Source organism: Emydura macquarii, unplaced genomic scaffold, assembly GCF_026122565.2.
Source record: "Emydura macquarii macquarii isolate MOO-44397 ecotype Brisbane River unplaced genomic scaffold, CSIRO-AGI_Emac_v2 contig_3305, whole genome shotgun sequence".
NCBI classification, from domain to species: Eukaryota; Metazoa; Chordata; order Testudines; family Chelidae; genus Emydura; species Emydura macquarii.
In genome coordinates this window covers 7,888,494-7,904,354 of record NW_027133442.1, presented here as the reverse complement: position 1 = coordinate 7,904,354, position 15,861 = coordinate 7,888,494, and the positions used below count along the sequence as shown (strand labels likewise).

The window sequence follows — 15,861 nt, the reverse complement described above, 5'->3', positions numbered from 1 at the left end:
AAGAATGACAGCCTCAAGAAGTTCAATCTATTTAACTTTTCAAAGAGAAGGCTATGGGGTGATTTAATCACACTCTGTAAGTACCTACATGGGAAATAAATATTTAATAATGGGCTCTTCAGTCTAGCAAAGTCTAACATGATCCAATGGCTGGAAGTTGAAACTAGACAAATTCAAACTGGAAATCAGGTGTAAATTTTTAACAGTGAGAGTAATGAACTACTGGAACAATTTACCAAGGTCACAGTGGATTCTCCACCACTGACAATTTTTAAATCAAGATTGGATACATTTCTCAAAGATGTACTCTAGGAATTACTTTGGGGTCATTCTCTGGCCTCTGTTACACAGGTGGTCAGACTAGATTATCACAATGGTCTCTTCTGGCCTTGGAATCTATAAAGAGCCCCTTATAGATGCAATGAGCTCAGCTGACAGAAGCAACAAAGTGTGGGACCCTCTAAAGCAGGTAACTTCAGGAGCTAAAATGAGTGACATGATGTCAGAGCCCTTCAGTCCCCACTCTCTTGTCCCTCTCTGCCCCCATTCCTGAGGCCTCCCAGGAGCTCTCCAGCAGTACTACGGAAGAGGAGACTTTAATCATGGGAGGGGGTTTAATTTGAGATTGAGGACGCCATTATGCGAGAAGCTCTCCACGTCCGCTGTGAGTCTTCTCCATGTGTTCTGCATTCCATCTGTCCTTGGACTGGAGAATGGACCCATGGATGGTGACTGACACGGTGGGACAAAAGCACATTACCTGAGACGCCGAACGCCGAACCCTTAAGGGAACTTGTAACTGCTCCCATGCCTTTTCTCTCCAATCTCTAGAGAGGGAAAGACTAGAACAGCACGCACAGAAAATGTACTGCCTGGTACCTCTCCTTGGGCACATCCCCTAGGGAATAGACACCCCCTTGCTCCCCAGTCTAGTCTCTATGGTGTTTTCCCCAGGCAAGGGCTGGATATCTCATCGCCCCAGTCACTCTCCACACGTGGGGAGCCTTTTCCTAATACCCGGCAAATCACCGGGTTAAAAACATAGAGATGGGAAGCGTCCAGTTCTAGAGCGGAGCCATCATCAGTAGCGGGGCTGTAATAGCGCAGGGACTTTCCTGTCCCACCATTCCGGAATCCTAATTTCTGTGTCCCCTAAATTCTGATACGGGCTCCCAGCCCTGTGTGTGCGCAGGGGCACGTTATCTGCCGCCCCGGAACCCAGAGGGAATCGCCCCAGCCCGGCGGTGAGTGCGGACACTGGGGCAGGGGAGACAGCGAGGAATGCAGCGAAAGGCGGCTCCAGGGGAGGGAGAGAAACAGCCGCAGAGGCAGGAAATCGCTGCTTGGAGGAAGCGGCCGTAGCAACAAGAGGATCGGAGCTGCCCCACGGCTTGGACCGGGGGACCCCCCTCCCCCCAACAGCCAGTCCCGAGGCAGCATGGGGCTGGGGTCCGTGCAGCGGAGCCCAGCAAGGTCCAGAGCAATCAGCAGAGAGGCAGCACTGATTGGGGCGAGGAGATCTGTGTCGCTGGGTTTGGCTTTAAAACCAGGGGGCGGGCTCTCGCCCCGAGCCCTCCAGGGAGATTTCACCCAGCGCCGTCTCGCCTGTTTCTTTCCCCCGTCCCTGATCTCGCCCTGGTCTCCGGGATGGAGCGAGAGGAAGAGTTGAGCATCCCGGATCTCCAGGGTTTTGAGGAAAGGGAGATCCCAAGAGGTGCCCAACCAGGTGAGGAATGAGCGACACTACGGAGACCCTCTGAGACTGGAAGATGGGGGGAAGTCGTGACCCAGTAAAGAACTTAGGGTCTCACAGTAACCTAGTGAAAACCTGAGCTCCGGTGCAATGCTCTAGCCAAGAGGGCAACATGATCCATAGACAGGGAAATATCCAGTAGGAGCAGGGAGGGGTGACTCCTCTGTATAGGGTATTGGGGAGACCATTACAGGAGACCGTGCCCAGCTCTGGTATCCACCCATCAGAAAGGCTATTGCAAAACTGGAGCAGGTTCAAAGGAGAGTCACAAGAATGATGTGAGGGGTGGGTAACCTGCCTGCAACAGAGGCACCAAAGAAGCGCTGTCTAGTACACTTTTCCAAGGGAAGATTAGGAGGTGACTTAATGCCAGTGCTTCTGTAGGGAGGAGATTGCTCAGAGCAGACGGCTCTTCAATCTAGCAGCCAAAGACAGAGCCAGATTCAGTGGCTAGGAGCTGAAACCAGATAAATCCAGACTAGAAAAAAGGTGCAGGACAGAGAATTAAGATTGGAATAAGTTACCAAGGGGGTTGGTGGGTTCGCCTCCCTTGGAGTCTTTAGGTAAAGATTGGGGGTGTTTCTAAAAGCTCCATTCTAGTTAAAGCAAAAGCCAGCTAGATGCAGGAGTCAGTGGCTGAGTTTCTCCAGCGTGAGTTACACAGAAAGTCAGAATAGATGATCACAGTGGTGCTTTTTGTCCTAGGATCTGTGTATGTTCTCTTACCCCCAGCAGGTGCCAGGACAGTGAGGAAGGAAAATCCCCGGCAGGAAGGGTCAGCAGGAGCAGAGCCACACCGGAAATCCCAGAGCACCGAGTGGGGAGATACCAGTGGGGTGGGGCAGCAGCAGGGAGATCTCCAGGAGGGAAGAGGCTTATGGGAACCCAGAGACCCAATGAAGATGCACCGGAGGGAGCAAGCCTACCACTGCCCCGACTGCGGAAAGGGTTTCAGCCAGAGCACAAACCTCCTCACACACCAGCGAGCACACACAGGGGAGAGACCCTATGAATGCCCTGACTGTGGGAAGGCCTTCAGCTGGCGCTCCCACCTGCTGGAGCACCAACGCATCCACACTGGGGAGCGCCCCTACCGGTGCGGGGAGTGCGGTAAGAGCTTCAGCTGGAGTTCAGCTCTGATCCAGCACCAGAGCACTCACACGGGCGAGCGGCCCTACCGATGCCCCGACTGTGGGAAGAGCTTCAGTCGCGGCTCCAACCTGCTGCAGCACAAGCGGATCCACACGGGGGAGAGACCCTACAAATGCCCCGAGTGTGGGGAAAGCTTTGGCCACAGCTCACATCTGGTGCGGCACCAGAGGATCCACACGGGCCAGAAGCCCTACAAGTGTGCTGAGTGTGGGAAGACTTTCATCTCCAGCACCTGCCTCCTGCGGCACCGGCGCATCCACACGGGAGAGAAACCCTTCACCTGCTTGCAGTGTGGGAAGAGCTTCAGCCATAGCTCCTCGCTGCTGCGCCACCAGCGGGCCCACAAGGGCGAGCGCCCCTTCCGGTGCAGCCAGTGTGGGAAGGGCTTCAGTCAAAGCTCCTACCTCTCTGAGCACCTGCGCACCCACACCGGTGAGCGCCCCTACAAGTGCCCCAACTGTGGGAAAGCCTTCGCCCAGAGCTCCACGCTGGCCCGACACCAGGGGGCCCACTCCAGTGGTCACCACTTCCCCTGCGTCGGCTGCAGGAGGAGTTGACGTAGGGATGGGTGGCTGCTGCAAATGCCCACACTCCTCTGGATGGGAAGAATCTACTGCTGCTTCCAACTGGGATCCTGCCCCATTGACCTGTGGGGGGACATGCCACTGCATCTGGCTCAGAGTTTCGAGTGGTGGATCATGGAACCACATCCCACTGCATCTAGCTGGGGTTCCAGCCCAGTGTCCCCTTAGGGGATGTTTCACTGCATCCAACTGGGGTCCTGGCCTGGCAAACTCTTGGGATACATGTCACTGATCTGGCTGGGGTCCTTTCCCAGTAGCCTCCAGTGGGGATATGCCACTGCCTCAGGATAAAGGTCTGCTATGGTGGCACATCTCCCCGAGGCCTGGCTGAGTGTCCCTATAGGATAGGTGTCACTGATCAAGCCTCAGTGGCCCTTGGAGGGATGTGCCACTGCCTCAGGCTGAGGTTCTGTAGTGGCAGATCAAGCAGCCACATCCCACTGCAGCCTGGTGGCCTGCCAGGGGAACATCGCTGCATTGTGTCTCACCTTTCCCCACCAGGGATTAAACCTGGTACCTCTGTTTCTAATCATACACCTCCCTCCTGTCCACATTAAAACACCTGTTGCTAGAGAGGCACTCCCAAACCCATCATCTAGCTCTTAGGGAGGGACATAGTCACATTGTTAGTACAGGTTACAGCTAGACTGAAGGTCACTAAATTATGTACCCATACCCCTTGGCTAGGTCCGTTCATGGGGCTCAAACCCATGACCCCTAGTGCCCCATGTTCTCTGCTGGGCTCCTTGGCTTACATCCCATTCAACCGAGCTGAGAGCCCAAAGGGTAAAAACAAACACTGACATCTCTCTGTAGCGTCCTCTCTCCCCCTACTGGTGGCGCCAACATAAGCCATCAGCTGACAATAAATTGAGTGGATCATCAGGGTATGGCCCACCCTCTCTTTCATGACATGGAAGTAGTGAGTGTGTGTGCGTGCACGTGTGAGAGTGAGAGAGTTGGAGGGAGAAGCACTGTGCTAGCATGGTATTTGGGGTGCTGTACCATAAGGGAGATATGTCAGAGAGTCCATAAAGAAGATGGATCAGTCAGAGGTAGCACATATTATTTGTCTTACAGTAACACCTAGGAGCCCCAGTCAGGAACCAGGACCCCATTATGCAGGTGTTGTACCGACACAGGATATAGGAAAAATATCAGCAAGCCTGTGCACCCCAGGACTCCTGGGTTCTATTTTGTAAGAAATAAAGGATGCCCCAGTGACTGATTCCAATTCCCAGCTCCATCACAGATTGCCTGTGTGGCCTTTGGTGAGTCCTTAGGGCCAGATCCCTCAAGGTATTTAAGCACCTAATGAAATCACCTCTCTACATCTTTTGGCACCTAAATACCTTTGAGGAGCTGGCTCTTAGCTGCTCTGTGCCTCAGTTTCCCCATCTGTACAATGGGGAAAATAGCTCTGCCATGCCTTGCAGGGGGTGTTGGAAAGATAAATACATTACAAATTGTGAGGCACTCAGACCCTACAGCAGTTAAAAGTACCTTGGCTAGATACTCACTGCCAGTACTGTCTCACTGCATGACTGTACACCAGTCTTTTGCCTGCTCTGTGCCTCAGTTTCCCCATCTATAAAATATGAACCAGACCTACATGAGTGAACATTTCTCAGGATGATGCTACCATGAGGCCCAACATATTACTCCCTGGAATATATAAAGTATGCAGGTCTCTCTCTAGCTCTGTGCTATGTTCTATTCCAAAAGTGTTCAAAGGAAATGCCCTTTCATATCACACACCGTTAGCTGGCTGGCTGCTAATTCAAGAGCCTAGTGTCACCTAAGGAATGTCCCCTTCTGAAACTGGAGCACCTCCCTGTCCACCCTCTGCTCTAATCCACTGTACGCTCCATACCCTTCTCAGAGTTGGGGCTAGAACCTAGGACTCCTGAGTCCTAGCTGGGATATGGGGAGCAGAGAATTACAGCTTTCCACCTCCTCATAAATATTCAAGAAGAGATGGATCTGAAATCTCCAATATGCCTGGAATCAATGGCCAATCTTGCCCATGGTGCATTGCAAAGAGCATCTCCATTTCCCAGAGTCCTTTGCAAAGGGGACTGCACAAAATGTGGGACAGGATCCCAGGTCCGTTCCCACTCCCTTAGTTCTTGCCCCAGCACTGGGAACTGTGGCTGGAGCAGCAGGTGCTGAGCAAGGCCCCTTGTTCTAGGTCCCGTCCGAGTAGGTGGCCGTGTATTTCTCCTGGGAGGATTGGGGACTCCGAGATGAAGGGCAGAGGCAGCTCTATAGAGATGTCATGCAGGAGAATGATCAGACTCTGATCTCGCTGGTGAGGAGCTGTGGACCTTTGGAGATCAGGAGATATGCCTGGGTTTGACTCCCAATCTCATCCCCTCTACTCTAACCCACTAGACCCCATTCTCCTCCCAGAACTGGGGATGGAGTCCTGGGTCCAGGACTCTTCCTCAACCCCTTAGATTTCTGGGAGATCAGCTCCTGCAGCCCCCAAACCCAGCATCACAGAGACTGTCACCCTCACAATGCAGTGCCTGTGTGTCTCCATCAGACAACAGGGCCAGGCTATCAAGCCCTTTAGGGGAGATTTAATGAAGTGCCATCTTAACTGTTTCCTTCCCTGGAGTAGGATTCCCTGTCCTCAAGATCTCCCTGCTGGAGTGTGGGGAAGAGCCAAGGGTCCCAAATTTCCATGGCTCTGAGAAAAGGGAGATCCTGAGAGGTGGGCAGTGAGTGACACTGGCTCAGAGACTATCCAAGACTGAAAGGAAAAATGGGGATCCCAGCAAAACCTTTGAGAGCCCCCAGTTCTGTCTCATCTCACTTAGTACCATCTCCAGCTGGTGCCCTGTCCTCGGGGCAAGTGTCCCTCCTGGTTCCCACCCGCACTGCCTGACCCCTGGCAGGAGCCCTCCCCAGTGCTTAATTTGTAATGAAAGGGGTGCCGGGCCTCAAGCAATTTTTTTACATTCATAACTGATGCAGCAAGCCCAGAGGTGCTGGGGCTATGAACTGCTCAGCTCAGAGAGGCTCACCCCTGGCAAGCCCTGGCACAAATTAAGCACTGCCCTCAGCCTTTCTCTGGAGGATCAGCTGGACTCTTGGGGCTTGAGGGGATTCCCTTTTCATCAGGTTTTCTGCACAATGACCAATCTCTTTGCTGCCCCCTCTGTCCCCAGAGCAGGGAATGAGCCCCAGCTGGATTCTGTCTCTCTCCCAGCAGGTGCAGGAACAGAGGAGGAGAATCCCAGAGCGAAGCCACAGCGGACATTCTCAGATAGGCTCTGGAAATCTCAGTGGAGACATGCCAGCAAGAGTCAGAGCAGACCAGGACACCGGGACAGCAATGAGGAGGTCCCTGGAGGAGAGACTGGGGGACCCCTTTAAGGGACTGAGATCTAAGAAACTCACAGGCTGCCAAAGAATCCATACAGATGAGAGACCCTATAAGTGCCCCGAATGTGGGAGAAGCTTCCCCCAGCACTCAGTGCTACTCTGCCATGAGAAATCCCACATGAACGAGCACCCCTACCAATGCACCATCTGTGGGAAGAGCTTCAGCCAGAAGTGCAAGCACACAGAGCATGAGGAAATCCACATGGGGGAGCAACCCTATAAATGCACTGAGTGCAGGAAGGCTTTTCTCTGAGCTTCTACTTGCTCCAGCCACACGGGGGAGTGATCCTATAAATGCCCCAGCTGCAGGAAGAGCTTTATCTACAAGTCTAAACTCAGGCAGCACCAGAGAATCCATAAAAAGGAGAGATCCTATAAATGCACTGAGTGCAGGAAGGGCTTTTCTCTGAGCTCCCATCTGAGCCAGCACGAGAGGATCCATCAGTGAAAGAGATCATATAAATGCCCCACATGTGGGAAAAGCTTCAATCAGGGCTCCAGCCTCTCCAGACACCAGCGATTCCACACAGAAGAGAAACTCCATAAATGTACTGACTGCAGGAAGAGCTTCTCTCTAAACTTCCACTTGATCCGGCACCAGATGGGTTACACGGGGCAGAAATCCTATTAATGCCCCCAGTGTGGGAAAAGCTGCAATCAGAGCTCCAGCCTCACTAGACACCAGAGAACTCACACAGGCGAGTTACCCTACAAATGCCCTGATTGCAGGAAGAGCTTCAGCAATGGCTCAGTCCTTGGCAGCCATCAGAAGATCCACCTGGGTGAAAAACCCTATAAATGCCCCTATTGCGGAAAGAGCTTTGATCAGAGTTCGTACCTTCCCACCAGAGGATCCACTGCCCCAACTGTGGGAAAGGCTTTGTCAACAGCTCCAAGCTTATTAAGCACCAACAGAGCCATACAAGGAAGTGCCCCTCCTATAAGTGCTTTGACTGTGGGAAGGGCTTCATTAGGACCTCAAACCTTATTACCCAGTAGAGAATCCACACTGGTTCTCTCGCGCCTGTCCAGGGATGTAGTTAAAGTGATTTGAACACTGGTGTTAACTATTTTGGGTAGTTTATTTATCTGAGCAATCTGAGCTCCAAAGCTGCTAGCCTTGTTCATCCTGACTTTATTGCCATGTGAATAATTAAAGGATTGCAAAACATGCCTTTATAGTGAGAGACGCCGGGAGGTCAATCTGTTTAGTTTAACAAAAAGAAGGCAAAGGAGTGAGTTGATCACAGTCTATCCAAGACCCCAAGCCTCAAAGCCATTAAGGCTGCTAAAACCCATTGATTTAAATACCTTTGAGGATCTGAGCCTAAGTTCCTGCCTGGGGAACAGAAATTTGATAATGGGTTCTTCAATCTAGTAGACATAGGTCTAACTAGATTCAGTGGCTGGAAGATGAAGCTAGACAAATTTAGACAGGAAATAAGGTACAAAGTTTTAACAGTGAGGGGAAATAACCACTGGAACATTTTATCAAGGGCTGTGGTGGTTTCCCCGTCACTGACATTTTTAAATCAACATCTGCTAGAATTCAACTATGAATTAATTCAGGGAAGTTCTCTGGCCTGTGTGATACAGACCAGATGATTACAACAGTCCCTTCTGGCCTTACAATCTATGAATCTATGTTTTGTTAAGATTGCCTGGAACTTTCTATGAAGACTCTGTTTTCAGTTGTTTATAACTTTGCCAAACTTTAGCCTTTCAAGCTGAAATTTTCTATTCTGGGTGTCTGCCTCAGACTGAATTATACTGGAAAATTTCAGCTAACACAGTGCCATGGTTTCTGAGAGTGAGGCTAGGGAAAATATTGTTTTGCCCATGTTAAAAAAAAATACAACAGTTTTATTGGGCTCAATGTAGAAGTAACGGGGTTAAATCCTCTAAGCTGTGATATGTAGGAGGTCAGACTAGAGGGTCTCTTTTGTCCTTAAAATGTATGGATTGGAGTTTAACATGGCAAAGATCTGGGGAATATCTGATGGGTATTTGGAAACGAAAGAAAGAAAGAAAGAAAAATCTAGTAAATAGGGCTTAGAAGGGGTGTCCTGTTCTGTGCCTGGGGGACACAGGGGAGTTCTGTATTATTTAGCTGAATACAGTAAAACAAGTCGATTTTTGTCATTTAGGTCTCTAGTCAAATCTCCTTTTTTTTTTTTTTTTAAACCAGACAGCCCTGTGTCATGTGCCACACATGTATGATACAGCGTGTTGCTGCTCCTGTTGCACAACATATTGTCATGTCACAGAGTTTTTCCTCAGGGATCGGTGCCAACTTGACCCCACTGCATGGAGGCCGGGTTTTTCTGATCCACTTTAAATGCGTTGCTTTACAAATTCACTGAACGTCCCCCTTCTTCTTATGACTAGCAGCGTCCGATCTGCCATTCATTCGCCTGTGTGCCTCTGTCATGCCCCTCTTATCCATTCCTTGTCTCTCCACTAAGCACAGTCCCTCCCTGCCTTTCCAATCTCATTCCAGGCTGCCTATTGATCCGTCCCATCTCCTGCCCCTGCCAGCCCTCTGGGCTCCCTAGCCCTGCCCTGCCCTGCCCTGCTCTGCTCTCAACGCCAAGGTTACAGCTCCCCGCCTTCATCGTGAATATGCAAAAGTAGGTGGATCTGAAATATCCAGCACGCCCCGACTAAATGACCAAGCCTGCCCATGGTGCATTGCAAAGGGAGACTCCATTTCCCTTGCAAAGGGGACTGTACTAAATGTGGGACAGGATGCCAGCCCCATCCCGTTCCTTGCCCGCCTTGTTCCTTTCCTACCCGGCACCGGCAGGCCCTGGGCTCTGTGTGGCAGGAGCAGCAAGCACTGATTGGGATCCCTTGTGATTGTCTCCGGGCGAGCTACTGGATGAACCTTAGAGGCAGCTCTGCAGGGACGTCATGCAGGAGAATTCCTAGACTCTGATCTCGCTGGGTGAGGAGCCGCTGCCCCTCGGAGATCAGGGGGCTCTAACGTGCCCTGGGAGGCTTCAGTCCAGGACTCCTCCCCACCCCCTTAGATTTCTAAGGGAACGGCCCCCGAACCTCCCGGCCCCCTTGGGTAGAGGCTGTCACCCCCACGGGCCAGTTGCCCCTGCCACACCCCGAAGTGCTGAGCTCTGCCTCTCCATTCCCACCAGCAACATCTGGAGATGCCCCCTGTTTCCAAGAGGACCCTAAATCCTCCCCATTCCCCTGCCCTCTCCCAGCAGCAGTGTCTCCCAGAACACTGCTCCACACTCCTACACACACCCAGTACCACCCAGGTTCTCTTTCCATACACACAGAATGGGGAGATAAGGAAGTGTGTACATGGGAAGGTGAGGGAGGGTGTGTGCATGGGGAGAGGGAGTGTGTATACGTGTGCAAGAGAGAAAGGGTTGGCTGTGCATGTGCAGGTAAGGATGGGAGAGGTGCTGCTAGATCCCATCTTTATGGTTATGGGGGGTGGCATGGGGGTATACTCACCAACCAAGCACCCTCTCTCGTCAGGACACGACAGGGATTCATCTGGCTTCAGCACCCCTCTTTTGTCAGCTGATCTGTTGTTGTTCTGGGTGACTCAGCCCTCAAGCCAAGTCACACTTAAAGTTCAGTGCTCTTCTGGGGTATCCAAGTCCAGCTGTAAATGGTCAGGCCCCACGCTAGCCTCTTCAGAGTCCCTTCACCCAGTTCCCTCTGATCCCACAGCAAAATCATAGTAATAAAAATGTTGGGCTGGAAGGGACCTTGAGAGGTCATCAAGTCCAGCCTCCTGCGCCGAGGCACAACCAAGTAAAGCTAGACCATCCCTGACAGGTGTTTGTCCAATCTGTTTTTAAAAAGCTCTACTGAGGAGGACTCCACAACCCCCAGAAGCAACCTGTGCCGGGGCTTAACTATCCATGGAGTTAGAAATGTTCTCTAATATCCAACCTAAAGCTCCTTTGCTGCAGATTAAGCCCATTGCTTCTTGTCCTACCTTCAGTTTATCACTGTCATATTTAAAGACTTATCAGCTCAGCCTTCTTTTCTCAAGACTGAACACAGCCAGTTTTTTTTTTAACCTTTCCTTATAAGTCAGGTTTTTTAAACCTTTTATCCTTTTTGTTGTTCCCCTCTGGGTTCTCTCCAATTTGACCACATTGTTCCTAAAGCGTGGTGCACAGAACTCGACACCATTCTCCAACTGAGGTGTCTCCCAGTGCCGAGTAGAGTGGGACAATGACCTCCTGTGCCTTACACACAACACTCCTGTGAATGAACCCCAAAGTCCTTCCAAATTAAACCGAACCGAGCAAAATCACACTCTTCTTACACAGAGCAGCAGATCCCAGAGCTTCTCCCCTCCATAGAACTGAAAACTACAAACAAAATTAAACACTCCCAAAGCATCTCTCACCCCTCTCCAGGCTTGAGCCACTCCTCCCTCTAGGGCTTCTCATCAGTTCTCTGTATCTCTTGCAGAACGCTGGCCCCAGGACTGCATCCCTGGAGCCTGGCCTCTTGTTCTAGGGCCCCACCACAGGAATGGAATTGGCATGGTGTGGCTCACCTCTCCTCTATATCCAGCCCCTCAGTATGTTCTCCTAAGCCTTTTTACTATGAGGCCCAGGTGTTCACCATACTAACACCCAACCCCATTAATACCACTGCCTCAGACTGAGATGACATTAATTAAAGCACAGGTGGGGCTGGGCCTATTTCCCTTTAAAGGGGCCAGTCACCCGTGATGGGGGGCCAGGCACTTTAGGCCCTTTCTCTGTGGTTGCAGTGAAGTTGGGGAGATGCGCACTCTAGGCCCGGTCTCTATAGTTACAGGGGAGATGTGCGGTCTGGGCCCTATCTCTATGGTTACAGGGGAGCCAGGAAGCTGTGCGTGCTTGGCCCTGCTCTGTGGTTACATGCAGACATGGGGAAATGCGCATTCTAGGTCCCCATCACTATGGGGAGCCAGAGAAGTGCATGCTCTAGGTATAGTCTCTATGGTTATGGCTGAGCCCAGAAAACGCACACTCTAAGCTTGGTCTCTATGGTTATTGGCACGACAGGGAGATTGTGCTCTTAAGTCCCATCACTATTCCCTGTGTGGGTAGGGTTGGGAATAGGTGCTCTAGGCCCTATCTCTATGGTTACAGATGGGCCAAAAACTCATGCATTCTATGCCCATCTCTATGGTTACAGGTGGGCTAGAGAGATGTGTGCTCTAGACCTCATCTCTGTGGTTACAGGAGGGCATGGAGACTTACGTACCAGACAGGGTGACCAGCTAGCAAGTGTGAAAAATCAGTACTGGGGTGGGAGGCAATAGGCACCTCTATAAGAAAAAGCCCCAAATATCAAGACTGTCCCTATAGAATTGGGACAGCTGGTCACCCTAGTACTTGACATTGTGCCTCTGACCAGACATTACACTGTGCAAGGTGGGGAGTCAAGAGGTGTGGGGTTGGGGAAACCTTGAGAGGGGACCACAGAGACAGGAGAATCCTTTTTTCAATTATTATTTTTGAGGGGATATTATATTCATTGTCTTGTTTGCAGAATTATATGGAAATTAGGGGATTGGCTCCTTTGCATAAACCTTCCAGGTTTCTGAGCCTTCAGCCATAACATCCTGTATAAGGTGTGAAGGGGCAGCAGGAGGGTGGGAGGGGGTGTAAATGATGCCTCTGAGCAGGGTAGATGCTTTCCAGTGATGCCCAGGTCTGTAACAGCACAGGCAATTCACTGGGCATAGCCAGGATCTGCCCAGCCAGGGTGAGGGAAGGGTTTGGGAGTTTCACTTCCTGCCCATCAGGTTTTCTGCTCAGTAACAAACCTCTTTGCTGCTCCCTCTCTTCCCTGCAGGGAATGAGCTCTGGCTGTATTCTCTCTCTCTCCCAGCAGGTTCCAGGACCAAGGAGAGGGATCCCCACCAAGAAGAGCCTAGGGAGGCAAAACTGTAAGGGATGTCGGGGAGCCCTGAGCAGGGAGACGCTGGCCATAGCCAGGGAGGGAGAGGACATCAACAGGGAAAGACAGAGGGAGAACCCACTGATGAAGAATGTTCTAAGAAGCTCCTTGGCTGGCAAAGAATCTGCACAGCAGAGAGACCCTATAAATGCCCCGAATGCGGGAAAAGCTTCACCCAGAGCTCGATGCTCATCCGTCACGAGAGATCCCACACGGGAGAAAAGCCCTACACATGCTCCGTCTGTGGGAAGAGTTTTAGTCAGAGGTCCAATTACACGCAACATCAGAGGATCCACACAGGGGAGCGACCCTATAAATGCACAGACTGTGGGAAGAGCTTCTCACTGAGCTCCCGCTTGCTCCAGCATCAGATGGTCCATACTGGAGAGCGGCCCTACAAATGCCCTGACTGTGGGAAGAGCTTCAACCAGAAGTCAAACCTGAAGCAGCACCAGAGAATCCACACAGGGGAGCGACCCTACAGATGCCCTGACTATGGAGAAAGCCACTCTCCCAGTCCACACCAGGGGATCCATAAAGTAGAGAGACCCTATAAGTGTCCCCAATGTGGAAAATGCTTCCGTGTGAGCTCGCACCTTATTAGACACCAAGTCACCCACACAGGAGAACGACCCTATAAATGCTCTGACTGTGGGAGAAGCTTCTCGCTGAGCTCTCACCTCATCCGGCACCAGACGATCCATACAGAGGAGAAACCCTACATATGCACTGAGTGTGGGAAGAGCTTTAGCCTGAGCTCCAGGCTCGATAGGCACCTGAGAACCCACACGGGAGAGAGACCCTATAAATGCCCCAACTGTGGGAGTGGCTTTGTCGACAGCTCAGCTCTTATTAAGCACCAGAGGATTCACACAGGGGAGCGACCCTATACCTGCCCTGAATGTGGGAAGAGCTTTGGTAGGAGCTCATACCTTATCACCCACCAGAGAACCCATTCGGGAGAGAGACCCTATAAATGCCCTGACTGCGGGAAAAGCTTTGTCGGCAGCTCTGATCTTAATAAACACCAGCGCATCCACACAGGGGAGCGACCCTATAACTGCCCTGACTGTGGGAAGAGCTTCAGTCGGAGCTCAAACCTTATTGCCCATCAAAGAATCCACACACGTTCCTTCACTCCTGTTCAGGGATGTGGTTAGGGACGGTTGAATGTTGTCATTAAACATTTAGGAGGTTTATTTATCCGAACACTTGACTCCCATGCAGACTCTTATTTCCAACCCTGCTAGTGCCTTGTTCATCCTGTGTTATAGCCGATGTTTTAATATGGCTAAATGTACACATCTAGAAACCAAGAATGGCAGCCGTACTTACGGGATTGGGGGCTTTATCCTGCGAAGCAGTGACTCTGAAAGAGATTTGTGATGGTGGATAATCAGCTGAACATGAACTTCCAGTGGCATGCCATGGCCAAAAGAGTTAATGCAATCCTGGGATGCATAAACATGGAAATCTCAAGTGGGAGTACAGAAGTTATTGTACCTCTGTATTTGGCACTGCTGTGGCCACTGCTGGAATCCTGTATCCATTTCTGGTACCCACAATTCCAGAAGGATGTTGATAAATTGAAGAAGGGTTAGAGAAGAGCTATAAAAATGATGAAAGGATTAGAAAACATGCCTTATGGTGGCAGACTCAAGGAGCTCAGTGTATTTAGCTTAACAAAGAAGGTTCTGATGTGACTTGATTACAGCCTATAAGTGCTTACATGGGGAACTGTAACGGGGCCACACTATCACATTGGCACCTCCTGCTGGTCATTTTGGGGATTAGCTCCACAGATCAGTACGCCCTCTCCCAGTGATGTCTTGCCCGCCATCACTCCAAAGACCATGGCGTCCTCTTCATGACACAAGCCTCTAGCCATGTCACAATCTGTGTGTCCCCCACTTCCAAGGGCAAATATGTCAGTCCAACTGTCCCACCACTTCCCAAGGGGAGACTGGGGCAGAAGGGACCCAGGCCCACCCATGACTCTGGCTCCCAACCAGGGTCCCTGGAGATGGCAGCCACATGCTGCCTTCCTCCCAACTCCTCAGTCCATTTCCCTGGGTCACTTCCCCATGGTCCCAGCACCTTCTTCGCCCTATCCTCAGGGCCTTGGCCTGTGAATCTCAGCAGCCAGCCAGGAGCTCTCTCTAGTTCCCTTGTTCTCTGCTAACAGCACTGCTCTGTCTAGGATGCTAGCTGCCACCTGCCAGACACCCAGTCCTCCCTCCTTGAGATTAACTGTCTCTGCTCTGCTCTGCATCTTTTCTTATATGGGTCTGCCTGGCCTTGATTGGCTGCTCTTCTCAGTCGCTCTCTAACTGGCTGCCTCTTGTGCAGCCTCCCTAGGGCTCTATTAACCCCATAGAGGCCAGTGTGGGGCCAATGCCCCATCACATTAACAAATATTTAATAATGGGTTCTTCAGTCTATCAAAGAAAGGTCTAACATGATCCAGTGGCTGGAAGTTGAATTTAGACAAATTCAGACAGGAAATATGGCATAATTTTTTAATGGTGAAAGTAATTAACCATTGGAGAACTGACCAAGGGCTGTGGTGGATTCTCCATCACTAACAATTTTTAAATCAAGACTGGATGTGTTTTTGAAAGATCTGCTCTAGGAATTATTTTGAGGAAGCTCTATTGCTTGTGCTATGAAGGTCAGACTAGATGATCACAATGGCTTTAGAATCTATGAATCTATATAAAGCCTTGGAAGGATTAGATTTTTAGTCAATAAATGTCAATTTCACCGTACACACAGACTGACAACAAAATATTTCCATTGATAATCAAAATTTACAGACAGGCAAAGTAAGAAAAATGCTGCTTTAGAACTTACTAGAGTCAAAATCCAGTGATTGAAATTAAGCTTGTTACAAATGGACTAGTGAATGAATAGTAAAAACAGGTAGGATTTGTTGATGTCAGGATATTTACCTTGTATATTTTGACATATGATGTTGACAATTTGGTTTTAATGGTTTATAAAACTTTAATTTTTTTAATCCCAACATCTGCTATA

The 15,861-nt window shown here is 50.5% G+C and overlaps 2 protein-coding genes and 1 pseudogene across 3 annotated transcripts in view; 2 read left to right on the top strand and 1 right to left on the bottom strand.

The window, feature by feature from the left end:
• LOC137143290 (zinc finger protein 850-like) overlaps positions 1-8,046 on the top strand; it is a 52,703-nt pseudogene extending 44,657 nt beyond the window's left edge.
• Positions 1-15,861, bottom strand: part of LOC137143264 (zinc finger protein 436-like) — a 604,313-nt gene that overhangs the window by 51,490 nt on the left and 536,962 nt on the right. The gene's annotated exons all lie outside the window — the stretch shown is intronic.
• LOC137143280 (zinc finger and SCAN domain-containing protein 2-like) lies at positions 9,689-14,700 on the top strand. Of its 2 annotated transcripts, none has more exons than XM_067533005.1 (2): positions 9,689-9,829; positions 12,760-14,700. In XM_067533005.1, exon 2 carries the CDS (start codon positions 12,822-12,824, stop codon positions 13,983-13,985), a length of 1,164 nt encoding a protein of 387 aa, XP_067389106.1. In that variant the 5' UTR covers positions 9,689-9,829; positions 12,760-12,821; the 3' UTR covers positions 13,986-14,700. The 2 variants fall into 2 exon arrangements, with proteins under 2 accessions (XP_067389106.1, XP_067389107.1); XM_067533006.1 differs by having other exon boundaries at positions 12,757-14,700.

What these genes read in the sequence shown, in the direction of transcription:
- LOC137143280 (XM_067533005.1), top strand. Translation starts at nt 12,822, where the DNA reads ATGTCGGGGAGCCCTGAGCAGGGAGACGCTGGCCATAGCCAGGGAGGG.